Here is a 16,542-nt window from a genome sequence, read left to right as displayed (position 1 = left end):
TTACCGATAAAAGTAGGCATTTGCCATCCTCGAGGAAATCCGTAGAAATCCTGAGCCAAAAACCCAGAAAGAACCCTACAATTCTTCAGCCTTCTTTTTTGTTGTAAACCGAGATGCGGTTTGAATCACTCACGCTTCAAATAGACCGCCACGACTACTTTCCTGTGATTGGTCGGAGCTAATATCTTGTTTTGTTTTGATTGGTCGAGGCAAGTTCAAATGTACGTCAATTCCTTTGGGACACATTTCCTATTTACTTGCCGCGAATTGATGTGAAAGTAAATTTTATCGCCGAAAGAGGAAGATATCGATGTCTGGATTTTCTGCCGAAATTTTCTTGTAGAAACCTTTTGCAGGGGTGCATGATTTGCAAGGCTTTTCAATCTGCTGCGTTTGAAAGGCAAAAGTGGGGCTTGCGATCGACGAAAAATATCTAGCTAATTGAGTTTATTTTTTAACTTTCCTTTTTGTTTTGTATCGGGCACGTGGCAAACACGATCTTTTGTACTTAACACCTGACATGGACGAGGCCTCAGCCAGAGCTTTAACACTAATCGATTCTAAACCAACCATCGTTTCTCGCAAATTTCGCCCTTGCGTTCTATTTATTATCACATTGTTGAGAAAAGAAATAATCTTGACTTTACAACACCAACAATAGATCCGATTCTCCGCAGCATCCCCGATCGACGTGCTACTATAGACTGGGTAGTGTTGTGTGTTGCCAAACTGAACTCAACACTCCTCGACTCGACTATTTGAAGCTAGATCTGTTATGCAAATACTTGTAAGCCGGCCCAAAGACAACAGGAGACTACAGTCCTACAACTCTTACTGCGTGCACATTTTCGGATCAGCGTAAATAGACAAAAACAAATGCGCACAGTGCCTTATGCGCAATAATAATTTACAGTTTCCAAGGCGAGCGGCAACCACGTCGCTATTCATTCCTTTCTCACAATAATGATTATGCGATGAATTCCCTTCCTTTTATATAATTAAGGTTTCTTTTGCAATGCTTGTTCCTATTTTTACCCTCAAACTGGGCCATAAAATCCATCCACGAACAGCTGCGTTGGGACGGTACGATGGAAGACATCCTTGCCTGACAGCGGGCACAACGGCTGGAAAGGTTAGCTATTTTTGTTTTGGTACTTTTTTTTTATCGAAATGTGTTTTCTTTTTCTGGCTTTTCTAAATTGAATAAATAGTAACTGAAACTGAGAAATCGTGTACTTATTTGAAAACAGGAAACAACACGATTAACCGTATAATAGTTTATACATACCGGGCGACTATTCCATTTGTACGATTTCGGCAATAAAACACAGTGAAACCTGTGATCTTCTGTTTGGCTCTTTTGTTTGGCAGAAAAATTATCGTAATCGTGGCCATTTTTTATTGAAGGTCACTGAAGTGTGGGCTTACACCTGCTTTCATATGTTACAATTGAGGGTCTTGCTTGTCTTGCCTGACAATTTCAAGCCAATTGGAGCTGTCAAACTTTTTTCTGTAGTATGGGAGAAATAAAAAAATCTGAATCTCTATTGAAGTCCCAATTTTATGGGCAGGTGATCTTCTAACTGAGCCACAAGGAACAACTTGGCAAGCTAGATCATCAGGCACGTATGCTACAGCTTAGTTCTTGACAATTGTTTGGCATACAGCAAGGTTGAACAATGCCAAAAATAAATATAGAATTTTTTTTTTTAATTACATTTTGATAAACTGATTTGATGGGCTCAAGACAAAGGGAAATTAATTCAAAACTTGAATCGAACTATAGGATCATAATGTGTACCTATTAGTTTAGTTAATACATCAACAAAGTTGAAATGGTAAATTGGCCACCGTTACGATTATAAAAGCTGACGTTTCGAGTGTTAGCCCTTCGTTTCGAGCGTTAACCCTTTCGCTCTGACAAAGGACCACTGGACTACTCACACCTCACTATGACTAAGTGGGAGGGCTGGACGGGAAAATATTTGGTTTGAAGTGATGAATTCAATAATCACTAAATTTTTATCGTGTGATCTCTGACTAAGTTTTGAACAATTCCAAAAAGTTTGCTGTAACTTAAATAGAATGCAACAGACTGGCGTGTTAAGGAAAACCACAAAAAAAGCTTCTAGAATTATAACATTTCCTTAAATTATTTTTACGTGTCGGGAAAAAGAAACTCACAATTCATCACAAAATGTTATTCATTTTTTCATTTTTGCACTTCTGTCACTCTTTTTTCGTAATAATAGGAAACAGTGTTGACATACAAGCACATGTACACTAGGACAGCTTTTTCCTGGACTGACTCATGTTAACCCATCTAGCCCAACACATGTCAACTTTCATTTTGGTTTTCTATGGGATTGTGTGAGCGGGGCAAGACTGGTCATGTAATGATACATGATTAATTGAAGGCTACTTTTTTTAAGATTATGGTGATTTACATTGGAATTGGATATGGGGAGAAGATATGATATATCAATTTTGTGTTTCTCAGAGACTGGACTCTGGTGCTATTACTTTTCAGATGCACCTTGTCTCTCAGTTTCTTTCGTGAGATCTTTTACAGTAATGTTGTAATAAGTGTTTTTAGAATGAAATGTTATTAATTTTAATGATCTATTTCATGATCATTGGCATGTAGGTTTTTATCCACAATCCCCACAGTAGTGCCTTACAAGGTGGCAGAGCCATTGCAAGTCACGATAATGACATTAGCATTTTAAACATCAACCAACAAGTGTCTGCTGTTGCCGCTGGTCCATTGAATTCCACTGGATGCGACACACTTCTAGTTGGAACACCCACGAACTTCTTGGCCTATGACGTGGAGAACAATTCTGACCTCTTCTATAAAGATGTATGTGATATCGGGGTTAATTGATGAAGGCCTCAGGTGGTCATTTAGAAGAGAAAAAAAAAAACATTTGGAAGTTATGCAGAATTTATCATAGTCACATTTTGATACATCCTCAAATTAGCACTCCTCCTGTTTTGGGGTTGAAGAGGGTGCCTTTCCATTTACAAATCAGATTAAGTATGCTCTTTTCCCCTTGAATAGGCACCCCTTGCCTGTCCCAGTTCATATAAGTTTATGAAAGTAAAATTATCAAATAGAAAAAAATTAATGGTATAAAACAGAAGAAAGCAAATTGTTAGTGGAACAACAGTTTTTAGGAAGAAGATAAGAATCAAGAGTGGACTACTTAGCAAGGAAAAAAGTCAGTACTAGGTACGGTGGTAAAAACAAGTGCAGGTATAAAATTAAATTTTAAATTTGGGCATTCATCTGACTTATCATTGTAGATTGCAGATGGAGCAAATGTAATTGTGACAGGCAGACTTGGATCTTTTGAGAATCCGTTAGCAATAGTGGGTGGAAATTGTTCTATTCAAGGATTTGACTTTGAAGGAAATGATGAATTCTGGACAGTAAGTAGTGATAATTGTTGACTGAAAATAATTACTGCTTACAGCAAGTATAGTAAATGTCATTTTTGTACCTAATACATATCTCTGATTTCATTTATATGCAAAGTGCAGCTAATAATTATCATCCAAGTCCAGCTTCTCACCCTGTAGCTTTTATTGTACGGTTTTTTGGACAACTAAGCATGTGGTCCATACTTAAGTAATGAAAAATGAATAATGCACTTGTCCCATTAGGGACAAGTGAGTTGAAGAGGTAATTTTTTGGAAGTGAGTACATATAGAGACAAACTATAATATTTATGAACTGATTATCAGCACTATAAATGTTATGCAGTGTATTTAATAATATTTATTAGAGGGTAATTTTGCTTCTCAAAAAAAATAGAAATTAGTAAGCTATCTAAATGTAATTGTAGATTTTGATTTTTTGGTAGATGCATAAAAGCAGTAGCAGAAATACTAACTTTAAGTTCCTCCATTCCATTTGTTGCATCTGCATAGGTGACAGGAGACAATGTCTGCTCTTTGGCAATGTGTGATTTTAACGGTGATGGACTGGCAGAGGTATTTTGTTTACAGTGTTGAAATGTCAACTAATCTCAGTTGTGACTTTAACAAAATGGAAATGTTCTATCCAGGCGCTCACAAATAGCAAACTTCCTCTTTATCTTGATAGAGTCTGTCAGTTTCCTGTAGGTTTAAGTTTACATTTTACAACTGATTTTGAAATTGTAAATATTTTTTATCTACACAGCTACTTGTTGGTTCAGAAGACTTTGACATCAGAGTGTTTAAAGAAGATGAAATTATCGCAGAGATGACCGAAACTGAGGTGGGTGCATCAGTTCTATATCTATTTTCAAGATCTAGAATGTATTTTATATTCAACAGTTGTGAATGTTGTTGTTGTTCAGTTTTTTTTTTTTTTTCTCTTTTCCATAGTCTGTAACCTCTCTCTGTCCAATCAGAGGATCAAGATTTGGTTATGCCCTAGGAAATGGCACTGTGGGAGTTTATGATAAAACAGCCAGATACTGGAGAATAAAGGTATAAAGCAGCTATTTTTTTCCTAGAAATGCATGTATGTAGATTGGAAGTATGCCCTCAAACTCAAATTAGTTCATTGGTTCAGTCTCGACAGTTGTAAAAGCACTGTTACTAATGTCTAATACCATGTCTTGTCAGCTCTTATTTATTTGGCCATTTTACACTACCTGCTGCATGTATCAAACTAAGACAACTGTACTTGTTCCAAGCTTTTGCAATCACCACATAATCTCTTCCTAAGTAACAGAGTAAACTTTTTTCACTTGTTTGCCATACTTATTCCTTCTGACCTTTATTTTGTTCATTTGCCTGGGTAACATAGACTAATGCAAGGCTGTGCTCTAGCTAAGAAAAATTGAAGGAAGCCCAGTGCCCTGAAACTGTGAAATCCAGGGTGCCCAGCATATGCTTTTTTATGAAAAAAGTAAGATTCCTGAGTTGCCCAATAGCAAAAGTAAGGTGCCAGGGGCCACCAGGTGCTGCTAGACCACAGCCCTGCTAATGTGTTAGTTAGAATAGCCAAATCTAGAACAAGTGAAAAAAAATTCCTACCAATTTGCTGTCAAATAGTTAGAGAAGACTTTATCTTATTTTTTGATTTTATTTATTACTAATTAATGCTTTGGAATAAAAGACTTATGATAGGTGGGTGATCCTTCTGAGAAAGTATGGCTTAATTACTGCTAATAGTTATCACTGGCTTTTGTCATAAGATTATAATATGCAGTTTTCCAGCCTATCCACTTTGGCATTTACAGTTGTTTTCCATGCCCTAGTGGTAATGATACATCTCTTATCTTTTTTTTCTTTTTTTTTCCCCCTTATTCAGTCAAAAAACCAGGCAATCACCATTCACAGTTTTGATCTTGATTCTGATGGAGTGCCAGAGCTCATCACTGGTTGGTCCAATGGAAAGGTGAAGATATTCTGTCTTTTGCAAAAGAAAAACAAAACTTATGTCTAGCTGAGTTGCCGGTGGGTCAGTCAAGGAAGGCTACCTAAAGATCATGTGTCTTGCAGTGATCTTCTACATCTCTATCCAATTAACCCTTTACCCCTTAGAGTGACAAGCATGTAATTTCTCCTTACAATATCACCCTTGAATCAAGCAGTAAGGTCAGGAGAATAAAGGAACTGATCTCTTGATTGATAAACAAATTATCCTTTTCCCTCTGCCTTACATTTCCTGTGATTTAATATGCAAAAAGGAAGTTGCTAAATCAGAAAAGTATCCTGTGGTGATATTTCCTTAAATGTTGTTACATTTCAGCTTGACAATGCATTGATAATGTAAGTTGAAATTGCTTGTTGGTCACCCAACAAGAGGTTAACAAGAGGCTATGAGCACATGTAGCTCTTTAAAGTATCTTCATGCCAGTGTAATGCTTTGAGAAGGTTAACAGTTGTCCACTATCCCTTGCCAGGGCTTGACATTAACAGTAGCCAGCTAGCCACAGACTACAGTAGAAATTTAGTTTTGGTTAGTAGTTTTTTAATTTGCACCAGCCAGTTTGGCTAGTAAACAAACTGAAATTGTTGTAACATCTAAGTTGCCACTAGCTACTTGGCTAGTAAGTTGAAAAGTTAGTGTCTAGCCCTGCTTGCAACTTTTGTTTGAGATGTTAAATACATGATCTTATTAACCAAGCACGAGGGCCGTACTGGGAGAATATTGGCCTGAGGTCTTGACAGTACGGTACGGACCGAGCGCATCTCGGTCCATACAAAAATGACCGAGGGCGGATATTCTTCCAGTACGGTCCCAAGCAAGCTTGGTTAATAAGAGATTTATTATACAACTGAAGTTCAAAGGGACACAAGTGCGGTATCATTCGGGACAGTGCCCGGTCCAATACTTAGAGATTATTGGACCGGCAATAGAGCATTTTGATTGGTTGATTGTAGTTATTGGCCCTCTGACTGCCCGAGTCGTGTAATACTGTATTGTAAAATTTGAGCTCCTTGAATTTTTTCATCCTCAGATTGATGCTCGTAGCGACAGAACAGGAGAGGTGGTGTTTAAAGATAACTTCTCTGCTGCAATTGGTGGTATTCTTGAAGGAGACTATCGCATGGATGGCAAAGTGGAACTTATTTGTTGTTCAGTGGAGGGGGAAGGTAATTTTGAAGCACATGTTGAGTTAATAAATGCTATTTTCTATCAGTTGTACTTGTGTTAAAGGTATCTTGAGAGGAAAAACTTTAAAATCGCTGGAAGCTGAAATATTAGTTATTAATTGGTGCAATATTAAGTTAGACCACACTTTCCATTGGTATACTGGTGTAATAACCCATGTGCAATGTAGGTAGAACATAAGAAATGTTTGTAAAGCATGAGCTAAAGCTGAGTGATTTACAGACTTTTGGAGTGTGTCCCAATGTTCAAGGGGATGTTTATACTGTTAAACTGATTGAAAGTGCAGTTTATTGCTTCGTTAAAAGAGCTTAAAACAAAGCACAGTATGTGTTAATTTTTCAATGGGGTTATCAGTGCAATAAACAATGTTTAGGTTTTTGACCAGTCAGTGGGCTCACAGGATCTCAGTTTTTTCTTTTCATAAATCATATCATCCTGGTATAGTCCTTGTTTTTTTAAGGAGTTTTGAAGGGGAGTTTGTTTCTTGTAGACTTTGCAGTCTGAACAAACTGATGGGTCAACAAGAAGACAATAGATAAGGCTTGAAAGGGGGCACGAGTATAGGGGCTTGTAAGGGGATTGGATATAAGCTTGACAAGTGGTGGGAAGGAGCCTGCAGGTGAGTGGCTTAGACATTGCATACTCAGGTATTCTGCTCGGTCAAGTTTTCTTGCCTTTAAGAATTGTTTCACATTTTTTTTTCTCAGTTCGTGGGTACTTGCCAGCATCTGCCGAAATGAAAGGCAACTTGATGGACGTCAATGTTGAACAAGATGCACTACGAGACTTGGCGCAAAGGAAACAAAATTTACTGTTGGAACTGAAAAATTATGAGGAAAATGCTAAGGTAAGAGTTATGATTCAATGTTGTAATATTGTAAAGTGAAATGTCAATTTTCTTGTTGGTGTCCGTGAAGTACAGTGCAATGATATCATGCTTGCATGGGTCCTCTAAGTGTTAATTTACTGGCTGGTTAATTGCAATTTTAAGAATGGAAGAGGAGATGGAATGAGCAGTTACTGTTGGTAGCTTTACCCTCCTCTTCCACTGGATCAAGCTAATATTAGATATCATGTAGTTTAAGTTGAGTCCTATGTTTAGTTTTAGCCCTTTTTGCCTTGTTTTTCATCAGCACAGTGCCTGCCAGTGTTTAATATGCTTATGTCTGATTTTTTCCTTTCTGTCACAAGTGATAAGAAAACTTTCAGAATCCCTCTAGTTGAGTAAGTGACCTCTTTCTTGGGATCTAGCTTTCTCCTCATTTCTTCCCACCTGAGTGAGAGAGGTTGTATGAACTAGCTTTGACTAATTTGTTGGTGACAATTACTAGCATGTACCAATCAAAATGGTTCCATGACACAAATTCATGCTGCCTTGGCTTAGTCTAATTAATCAAATCCAAAGGCTAATAAAAAAGGCAAATGACATGACAAAATCATCATAGGTTGGAAAGGTCGGAGGTCAAGAGGTTGACCAATCACAGATGGGAGTCATACCAGCCAATACTCAACTGCAGACCTCGCTGTTGGTAAACCCAGGGAGTGAACAAGTTCAGCCTCATGTGCAGCTCTCAATTTCAACCACCAATGAAACTGTTATTCGAACTGTGATGATATTTGCTGAAGGAGTGTTTGAGGGGGAAAGTCATGTTGTCCATCCATCACAACAAAGTTTAAAGTCATCACTTCAAGTTCCAGTGTTTCCACCCAGAGATATTCCTGTTGATCTTCACATCAAAGCTTTTGTTGGCCAGAAATCCAGGTTAGTAGACTTGTTACTTCCTCTGTCAGTGGATAAGTGTCTAATTTCAAAGAGTAAAACAAATAATAAATATAGTTACATAGTTCAGCATGGCTGCAACATCTCATTTTGGATTTTCAGGGATAGTGACAGACATTTCTTATTCTATAACTTGAGCTATCATTATTGCACTCCTGTAAATTTGATGGTGTTCTCTCCTTATGTTGTCAAGGTGATGGCACTATAAACTTGGGAAGAAAATAGATTATCTCAAATCACAAAAATTTACAGTCATGCAAATAAGAAATAAAAGAAGTCATGTGCAAGTGCTTTTAGTTGGACAAACACACCTTTACCTTACCATTTGATTCTATTTTGTGTTGGTTTCTTAATTTGTTTGTTTTGTTTTTAGTTTGTTTGTTTTCTGTTTTGCAGCAACCACTTCCATGTTTTTGAGCTTACAAGACAGCTGCCCAGGTAATAAAATGTATACCCCTTGATAAATTTTAGATACTAGCAATATGAACTATAAGTGACAATTTGAGCATTACAGGTTAACTGTATGAATTTAGAATCAATTTTGGAAAAAAATCTGAAACCTCAGGCTTCATTGGGTACTGAATCTCGCTGGCGGCCTCCTAGATAGCAGTTGAACAGGGCCACTAACATTGTAAATGTGTGAACAAGATTGTATGGTACTAATGCTCTCTCTCAACCACACAAGATTTGTGTGCCTCCGGATGGATTGAATGATACAGCTTATTTCATAGTAGCTTTCAGCATAGTTAATAGAGCAAACTATTAGCTATGCTTTCAGTTAGTCCTTAAGTCTAAGATGCGTTTTTCCATTTAGCTCTTTAAATAACCAAAAACATTCCATATATTACTACTGTTACTTTGCACTACAAGCTGGTTAAAAAGTGTATTGTTTATTTCACAGATTAATCAATAGTTATTTTATAAAAGCAATACTTGGCACTTTCTATTGATTTTCCTGCATAATAACCCATAATAATAACCCACTTGGGATGTGGCTGGGTAGAACACTTGAAGAGTTTTTTTGAAATCACTTGCCTGCAGCTCATGATTTACAAACTTTTCATGTGTTCTTCCAACATCCCCATTGAGTTATTACATCGGTAAACAGATTATATAGATCACGTATGGTTTTATTACCAGAGTTTATCAGCATTATTAAAAACTAGGTCATTGGATAATGCAATTCAAGACTTTTTATTGGCTTAGCCATTATGGTATATCAGCCAATATACCATAATCTACAAATATGGTAAGCATACGTGTCAGCTTAAAATTAAAAAGGAGCTAAAATTTTAATAAAATTTAATAATTTAATTTAACTATCTATCATCTTACATCCAACGCATGCTCATGGAATAATTGTTAATTATTTCTGTTGTGTAGATTCACTCTGTACATATCTTGCCCAGACGGTTATGCTGAACCAAAATCCAGCTGCTCCTTTCACATTAATGAACGAGTGAACAGGGTAAGCCCAGTTGAGTGACTAGGATCTACTTTCTCCTTAGAATGCTACCCCTGAATCGCACATTAAGGTTCCACGAGTGAAGGAAAAGATCACCGACTAAAAAGCTCTTGATTGTTGAACAAATTTTCCTTGTCAGCACCCTAGGAAATGTATAGCGAACAGTGAGGGGAATGTGCGTACTTTTTTTGTGGGGGGGGGGGGGAGGGGTGTAAAGGTTAGCACAGATATCTGATCATTGCTGTTAACTGATATCTATGTTGTGTTTCCAATACAGGCTGTTATGTGGCTAAATCAGAATTTTCTCCTCCCTGATGAGATAGAGAGCAGGGATGGGGATCTTGACATAATGTTCCTTTCTCTGAGAACTGGTAACCCCCTGGCAATCAAAATGGATCAAAGCGGAAATGTAAGGAGTGCAATAATCCATTTCACAGTTGTGTGCTCGGTTGCCAAGTCTTCGGACAAGAGTGGGGCTAAGGGTGACCTTGTTATGGTACAAACGTTGTTGCTTTTCAAATGTAAATCACTTTTGAAAATTGAAGCGCAGCCAGGATGAGACATATTAAAATACAATGAAGAAGTTCTCTGGCCAAAAGTGTTTGAAAACATAAGCTTTCGGCTGTCGATCTACAGCCTTCCACGGATAAAACATGAAAAGTAAATCAGTAAATGTATACAAAAAGCAAGATAAAGGGGATAAGAAGAACAAAGTAAATCCCTTTGTTATCATGCTAACTAGGTACAGGTCTCTATCACGACAAGGTCACCTTCAGCCTTTTTCCAAATCAAAGTCTTGGCAACTATGTGCACAACTGTAAAATGGCCTATTGATTTTTATACACTACAAGTTCTCATGCCTGTATTAGGGAGCCTCTCCGGGCTAATGTGTGAACCCTTAAACCGTAAAAATATTAAGTCTGTAATCTAAGCAAGCTTTGTGATGACTCAACACCGAGTACAAATAGATTAGGACTTTGTTTTTTTTTACCTTACTGAATTAACAAACGTATTTGTGTACCATCCTCGCAACAAAGCTGTTCACTGCAACAGCGAAAACGTTCTTTTAGGTTGTTGGAAGCTAAGGCAAACTTGTAGAATTAGAAAACAAAGCAACTTTCAAAAGAATGTCGAAAGTAATCTGAGACTGCATTGGTTTTGCTTTGCATTGCTATGTGATTGGGCTAGAAAACTCGCGTCGCCCTCTCCTCCAATCAGATGCAAAACTAAAACCAATCACGGTTTGTTCGCCTGTGTTTTCCCACACTTTACTCATTCGCCCTCGTTTTCCCGCGCTTTAGAACAGCTTTACTTTGCCCGCGCTTTACTTTGAGTTCCCATTGGTTCTTTATGGTATTTCCTTTCTTCTGGTTGGCTGTTGTGATGACTTTGGCTTTGGTTTTAGGACACTTATTCGAAAAGCGCTCTATTGTAAAATCTACCTGGCAGGTTTAAGTTTTGTGTTCTGTGTAGGTGAGTATCAAGACAGATGACATGGATTTAGCAGGAGACATCATTCAGGCACTCGCAACCTTCTTGGGAATTGAGGTAACTTTACTCTGGGCGGTATAATTTTTTCTTTTTTTCATTGTGTACCTTGTCTGCATTCGTAACGAACATTTGAGGGTTCGTTCAAGTCCTGTTAGTTGAACTTGTTGTTTCCTGTTTGCCTTTGTTTGATTGATTAGAATGGAGCGTCCCTTTTTGAGCACTTCTTACAGCAGCGAAATTGAATTTTTTTTTTGGTGAAAGAAGTTACCTCTAAAATTTTTTTTTCGAGGGAACACGTGCTGTACTCTCTGGGCAAATTCAATACTTTTCTATAGGTGAACTAAACACTTAATCACTCGATTTTACCTCAGGACTTACAGACCACAGCAGAATTTCCTGACCATTTGGAAGAACTTCGTGGGGTGTTACTTAAGGTAAACCTGAACAAAACTTCTTTAAGACAGTACCTGTTACTATGACCAAAATGCAGTGTTGTTCCTACCGTTATTGAACCTATCTGTATATTTGGCCTTATAAACCACCAATCACTTTTTGCGCGATTTTATTGGCCACTTTGTTTCATGTGAAGCAACATCACGCAATAACTCCCGCCTTCGTCAATATTTGTTCTCCGATTATTTCCGTCGAAATAAAGCAAAGCTGGCGGAAAATGAGCCAGCTGAAGAGTTTCATCTTTTCATCTCGATTATTTTACCCGGAAGGTAGTGATAATAAAAAGCTGGTCTCAAATACGCATCCACAATCAGATCGATGTTGAGGTCAATGTTGGCGAGCGGTTTTTGCGAGACGTGGGTTGAAAGGGTTATATAATCGATAAACCCCTTTCCGGCTTGCTAATATATCGGCTGGTAATGTCTTTGGCTGGGAGATTGTCCAAAAAATTTAACATTTCCTCTGGAAGCTTCGCTTCTTGGCCAAATTTTGATTTTCGGACAATCTCTCAGCCGCGACAGCTGAAATACGTGAAAAATGTATTTTGTTGCTTTGGTACGCTTCTAGTACCAAATTCCCAAGAAATTAGTCATGAAGCTAAATCACTGTAATTGTGTCGCCCTTATGTTCGCTCCCTTGGAGCCAGCTAAGTGAGTTCAAAATGCGTTCTCATTGGCTCTTTCTGATGTCTCTGTTTAATTTGATTGGTCGTAAATACTTATGTTTTACGGCACTCTATCGAAAAGCCCTGTTTGAGGTGTTTGATCACTGAAGCGATGCATGCCTTCAAATTATTGTCATTCAGGTGGACGAACTGCATGCTGTGAGACAAAAACTGACTGCTGAGATGGCGGATCACTCCAACTTGATCAGAAGCTTGGTCGTCAGAGCTGAAGATGCCAGATTGATGGGAGACATGTGAGCATGCTGATCAATGTTGATCAATTTTGATCAATACATATGGTGCATGATCCTCGCAGTAGATAGCGCTATTTAAGCAATAGCGAAAATCAGACCTGAAAAAAATCAGGCCTGTACGGGACTCGAACCGCTGACCTCTACGATACTAGTGCAGCGCTCTACCAATTGAGCTAACAAGCCAACTGGGAGCAGGCCGTTAAGGCTTGTCAGCTCAATTGGTAGAGCGTTGCACTAGTATCGTAGAGGTCAGCGGTTCGAGTCCCGTACAGGCCTGATTTTTTTCAGGTCTGATTTTCGCTATTGCTTAAATAGCGCTATCTACTGCGAGGATCATGCACCGTATGTATCTAATACCGCAGTTCAAAATTGTATGAACTTCATATATTTCATTGTATCTAATGTTGATCAATGTTGATCAATGTTACCCGCCCTCCTGAGATGTGGTGGTCTCAAGTTAGCGCTTTTGATACAGGAGTTTCAATTACCTTTTCCATAAGCGGTTGCCGATGGTGTTATGGGCGGGGGTGCACGGAAAAGAGGCCGTACGGCCTGTTTTTCCTAGGGGTCCAGGGGCATGCTGCCTCAGGAAAAAAAAAAAAAAAAAAGAAATCAAGAAGCTTGGAAGTGCAATTTTCAGCATTCTGGGAATCAAAGAGAGTGTTCTTTTCAAAATAATATTTATTGACACCTCTGTTTGCTTGACGTTCTCAACCAATGAGAATGCAGCGCTCGTCGATAAACGCAGAAAATTCGAAAATCAATGGCTTGTGGGGAGGCTCTCTTTTCAAGACCCCTCTACCGGCTCGTAACTCACTCATGTTAAAGTGCACGCGAGACGCAAGCACGCGAGCCTGCTTGTAGGCTAAAAGGACGGTGGTGGCAAGAGGTCTTGTCGGCGGCAATCGGCTTTTATTGAAATTCCTGTTCAGATACAAGCTCGAAAGGTTCAACTGGAGATAACTGTGTTGTTTTCCTTGCTTGAAGCACTCAGTTTTTCCTGTTTCAAGTTTCTCTTTGCCGCTGACCGAGTAGCTTCATCTTTCTTTATTTTTGGAGAAGATTTCAGGATTAAAACACTTTTATCATTTGGGCAATGTTTCACTCAACCCTTTCACGGTTAACAAATTCGTCAATTCGTTCCTCCAATTTCCTGTTCTTTCTTTCTTTCTCTGCAGGAAAAATATGAGAAAGGGCTACATGGAACTGTATGACCTAAACAGAGATCTAATTAACGGGTACAAGATCAGATGTAACAATCACACAGAGCTTCTTTCCTGTCTTAAACTAGTCAACCAGGCCATTCAGCGCGCTGGAAAGCTTAGAGGTAACGGATTAACTCAGTACATTCACCCACTCACTCTCAGGAATGATCTTTTGTTTCATTCTCCTTGCAATTTTTAAGACACTGTTCTGGAGTTAGGTTATGAGAGCTTAGCAAACTTGTCAATCAGGCCATTTAACGCTCTGGAAAGCTTAGAGGTAACGGATTAACTCAGTGCATTCACCCACTCACCCTCAGGAATGATCATCTGTTCCATTCTCCTGACAATTATAAGACACTGTTCTGGAGTAAGGTAATGAGAATTCAGCAAAGTATCTCAGAAGTTCTTTTGTGATATCTCTCAAATTCTCCTTAGGAACCCTAAGAAAATGTGTAATCATTAGTTAGGGAGTTAACTTTGAATTCGTGGGAATGAAAGGATGAAACGAACTGCATTAAGATATTTTGCTCAGTTGCTGGAGAAAAGAAAGAGCTTGGCACCTTAATGAGCTCTCCCCCATTTTCTCTCTTATAAACTGCCCCCTAAAACAAGTCCTTTCTTAATTAGCTGATGTCTCCAGAAAACCCCTCTCTCATAAGCCCCTCCATAGTAAGTCCCTTTCATAGACGAGTCCTCTATCTGGATGACCTACATTGATTGTAGGTATTGATGAGCCCGGCGTGGTCCTATTTTGATGGTTTCAATTTATCTAGCGGAGTGCTGAACAGCCTGTAGCGATGCTTTACCGTCATCTAATCTCTTATTTTCTCCTGCAGTGGGAAAAGCTAAATCTCAAGTTATTGCTGGCTGCCGACAAGCGATCAAGAACAACAATGTCAACGGCTTGTTCAAGATAATCAAAGCTGGTTCCCTATGAAGTCTCACCATCGCAGTCCCTAAAGCATGTATTAAGCTTTAAATGCCTGCTATTCTTGTGAATTTGGAATCTGGCATCTGGCTGTGGTGTAGGCAATCGATAGTCCACGAGAACTCTTTGCATGTGGGTTGTTTGAGTTCAGTGCGTGTTTTCAGTATTAATCAGAACCGTCCTTGACGTTGCTTTAAAAAAAATTAACGATTAGATTCAACTTTTGCCTTTGTCGAGGGTTGTTTAAAAGGTGGTCGTGGTAAAAGAACGTCTTTACTCTGCTTTAATAATTTGGTCCTTAAATTATGTTAGATGGCCTTTTTTTTAAAAAAAAACCTTATTTATTAAGAAGTGTAAAAAGAAGCATGCTCACTCGTACGAGGGTTTGGCGGGATTGGAGGAAGTGAAGGCTTCTGTTTACGTACTTCTTGCCAAGCGTCAGGACTGAGTTGTTCATTTTTGATAATGACATTCGGCAAAGGCTGGAAATAAACTTTATTGAGAACTTTTAAGCAATAATTAGGATCAAAGCGCGCTTGTGTGTGTGTGAGCGATAAGACTGAAAATAAGTAATTAATACAATATCTAAGTACAAGATATAACAGCAACAAGAACAGCGACACAAAACTAAATTAAATAGAAATGCAACTAGGTCCGGTTGTAAACCGCTTTAAAAAAAAGGAAACAAGGCGTTAGCAAAAACTAAACGAAACGACTGACTTGATTGAATTCGACTATCAATGAAAATTGTCTCACTAAAAAAACGCGTATACTGGTGCTAATATCAATATTTTTTTGTTTGAATTTTTTTACTGCCCGGTAAGAAACATAAAGCAATAAACGTTCGTGACCTTCTGCTTTTGTGCACGTATAAGAGCTTCGAGATGTTTGTTGTGAACTCAGATGTTGGGTTGCACTTTGGCCTCTTACAACGGTGGCCTACAATTGTCACATCAAATTAAAGTCATTCACATCAAATTAAAGTCATTCACATCAAATTAAAATCACTCACATCAAAATAAAGTTACATTAAATTGAAATCACTCACATCAAACACAAATCGCTCACATCAAATACAAATCGTTACATCAATTGGTCAGCGGCTAAGTCAATGAATGCTATCCCCAATGTTTACTCGTTGTTCCACTTTACCGTCATTTTGTACGATCCGTTTTGTACGATCGTTCTTTGACTGCGAATTCTGCAGAACCTGTGGCAAAGGTAAGAGAAATGTTGCACATGTTCTACATATATATTATGGACGATCGGTGAGATCCAGTGTTGCCCACTTCGGCTCAACATCGACTTGCACGTGTGAAGCTAAGTGGGATTTTGGGAAGAGAACGATCGTACAAAATGGCGGTAAAGTGGAAGACCGAGTAAACATTGGGGATAGCATTCATTGACTTAGCCGCTGACCAAATGATGTAACGATTTGTATTTGATGTGAGCGATTTGAATTTGAAGTGGGCGATTTGAATTTGATGTGAACGATTTGTATTTGATGTGAGTGATTTCAATTTCATGTGAGTAACTTTAATTTGATGTGAGTGATCTTAATGATAGGGTCTAAAAGTACTTACGAGTGAGATTAAATCCATCCTCGGAGACCCAGGGGCTGAGTCGATTTCAAGTTAGGGCATGAAGAGCCCCTGGGGACATTGTCTTACAAGACTTGTTCCA

At 38.5% G+C, this 16,542-nt stretch overlaps 2 protein-coding genes across 3 annotated transcripts in view; one reads left to right on the top strand and one right to left on the bottom strand.

Moving 5' to 3' along the window:
* LOC111345081 (myb-related protein A) overlaps positions 1–148 on the bottom strand; it is an 18,004-nt gene extending 17,856 nt beyond the window's left edge. The window contains exon 1 of one of the 2 annotated variants that reach the window (XM_088751998.1): positions 5–148. In XM_088751998.1, the coding sequence (XP_088608124.1) occupies positions 5–27 (23 nt within the window). In that variant the 5' untranslated portion in view covers positions 28–148. The remainder of the gene's footprint in view (positions 1–4) is intronic. The other variant, XM_022952339.2, reaches the window with a different exon arrangement.
* A 394-nt stretch (positions 149–542) lies between these two features.
* On the top strand, positions 543–15,714 carry LOC111345084 (BBSome complex member BBS2). The gene is made up of 18 exons (XM_022952342.2): positions 543–1,132; positions 2,648–2,863; positions 3,310–3,435; positions 3,937–3,999; positions 4,190–4,267; positions 4,378–4,482; positions 5,312–5,398; positions 6,465–6,600; positions 7,327–7,466; positions 8,065–8,381; positions 8,796–8,837; positions 9,783–9,867; positions 10,142–10,273; positions 11,338–11,412; positions 11,727–11,789; positions 12,614–12,726; positions 13,905–14,053; positions 14,768–15,714. The coding sequence occupies exons 1-18, from the start codon at positions 1,016–1,018 to the stop codon at positions 14,866–14,868; spliced, it is 2,145 nt and encodes a 714-aa protein (XP_022808077.2). The 5' UTR covers positions 543–1,015; the 3' UTR covers positions 14,869–15,714.
* Positions 15,715–16,542: the final 828 nt, after the last annotated feature.

This window comes from Stylophora pistillata, chromosome 3 (genome assembly GCF_964205215.1).
Source record: "Stylophora pistillata chromosome 3, jaStyPist1.2, whole genome shotgun sequence".
Classification (NCBI taxonomy): Eukaryota; Metazoa; Cnidaria; class Anthozoa; order Scleractinia; family Pocilloporidae; genus Stylophora; species Stylophora pistillata.
The sequence above is the reverse complement of the archived record's forward strand: the minus strand, read 5'-3'. Positions and strand labels throughout refer to the sequence as shown.

Excerpts from the sequence above, each read along its gene's own strand:
- LOC111345084 (XM_022952342.2), top strand. The coding sequence starts at position 1,016 with ATGCTTGTTCCTATTTTTACCCTCAAACTGGGCCATAAAATCCATCCA. Across the intron at positions 8,838-9,782 it reads CTTACAAGACAGCTGCCCAG|ATTCACTCTGTACATATCTT; the intron begins GTAATAAAATGT and ends TCTGTTGTGTAG. Across the intron at positions 14,054-14,767 it reads GCGCGCTGGAAAGCTTAGAG|TGGGAAAAGCTAAATCTCAA; the intron begins GTAACGGATTAA and ends TTTCTCCTGCAG.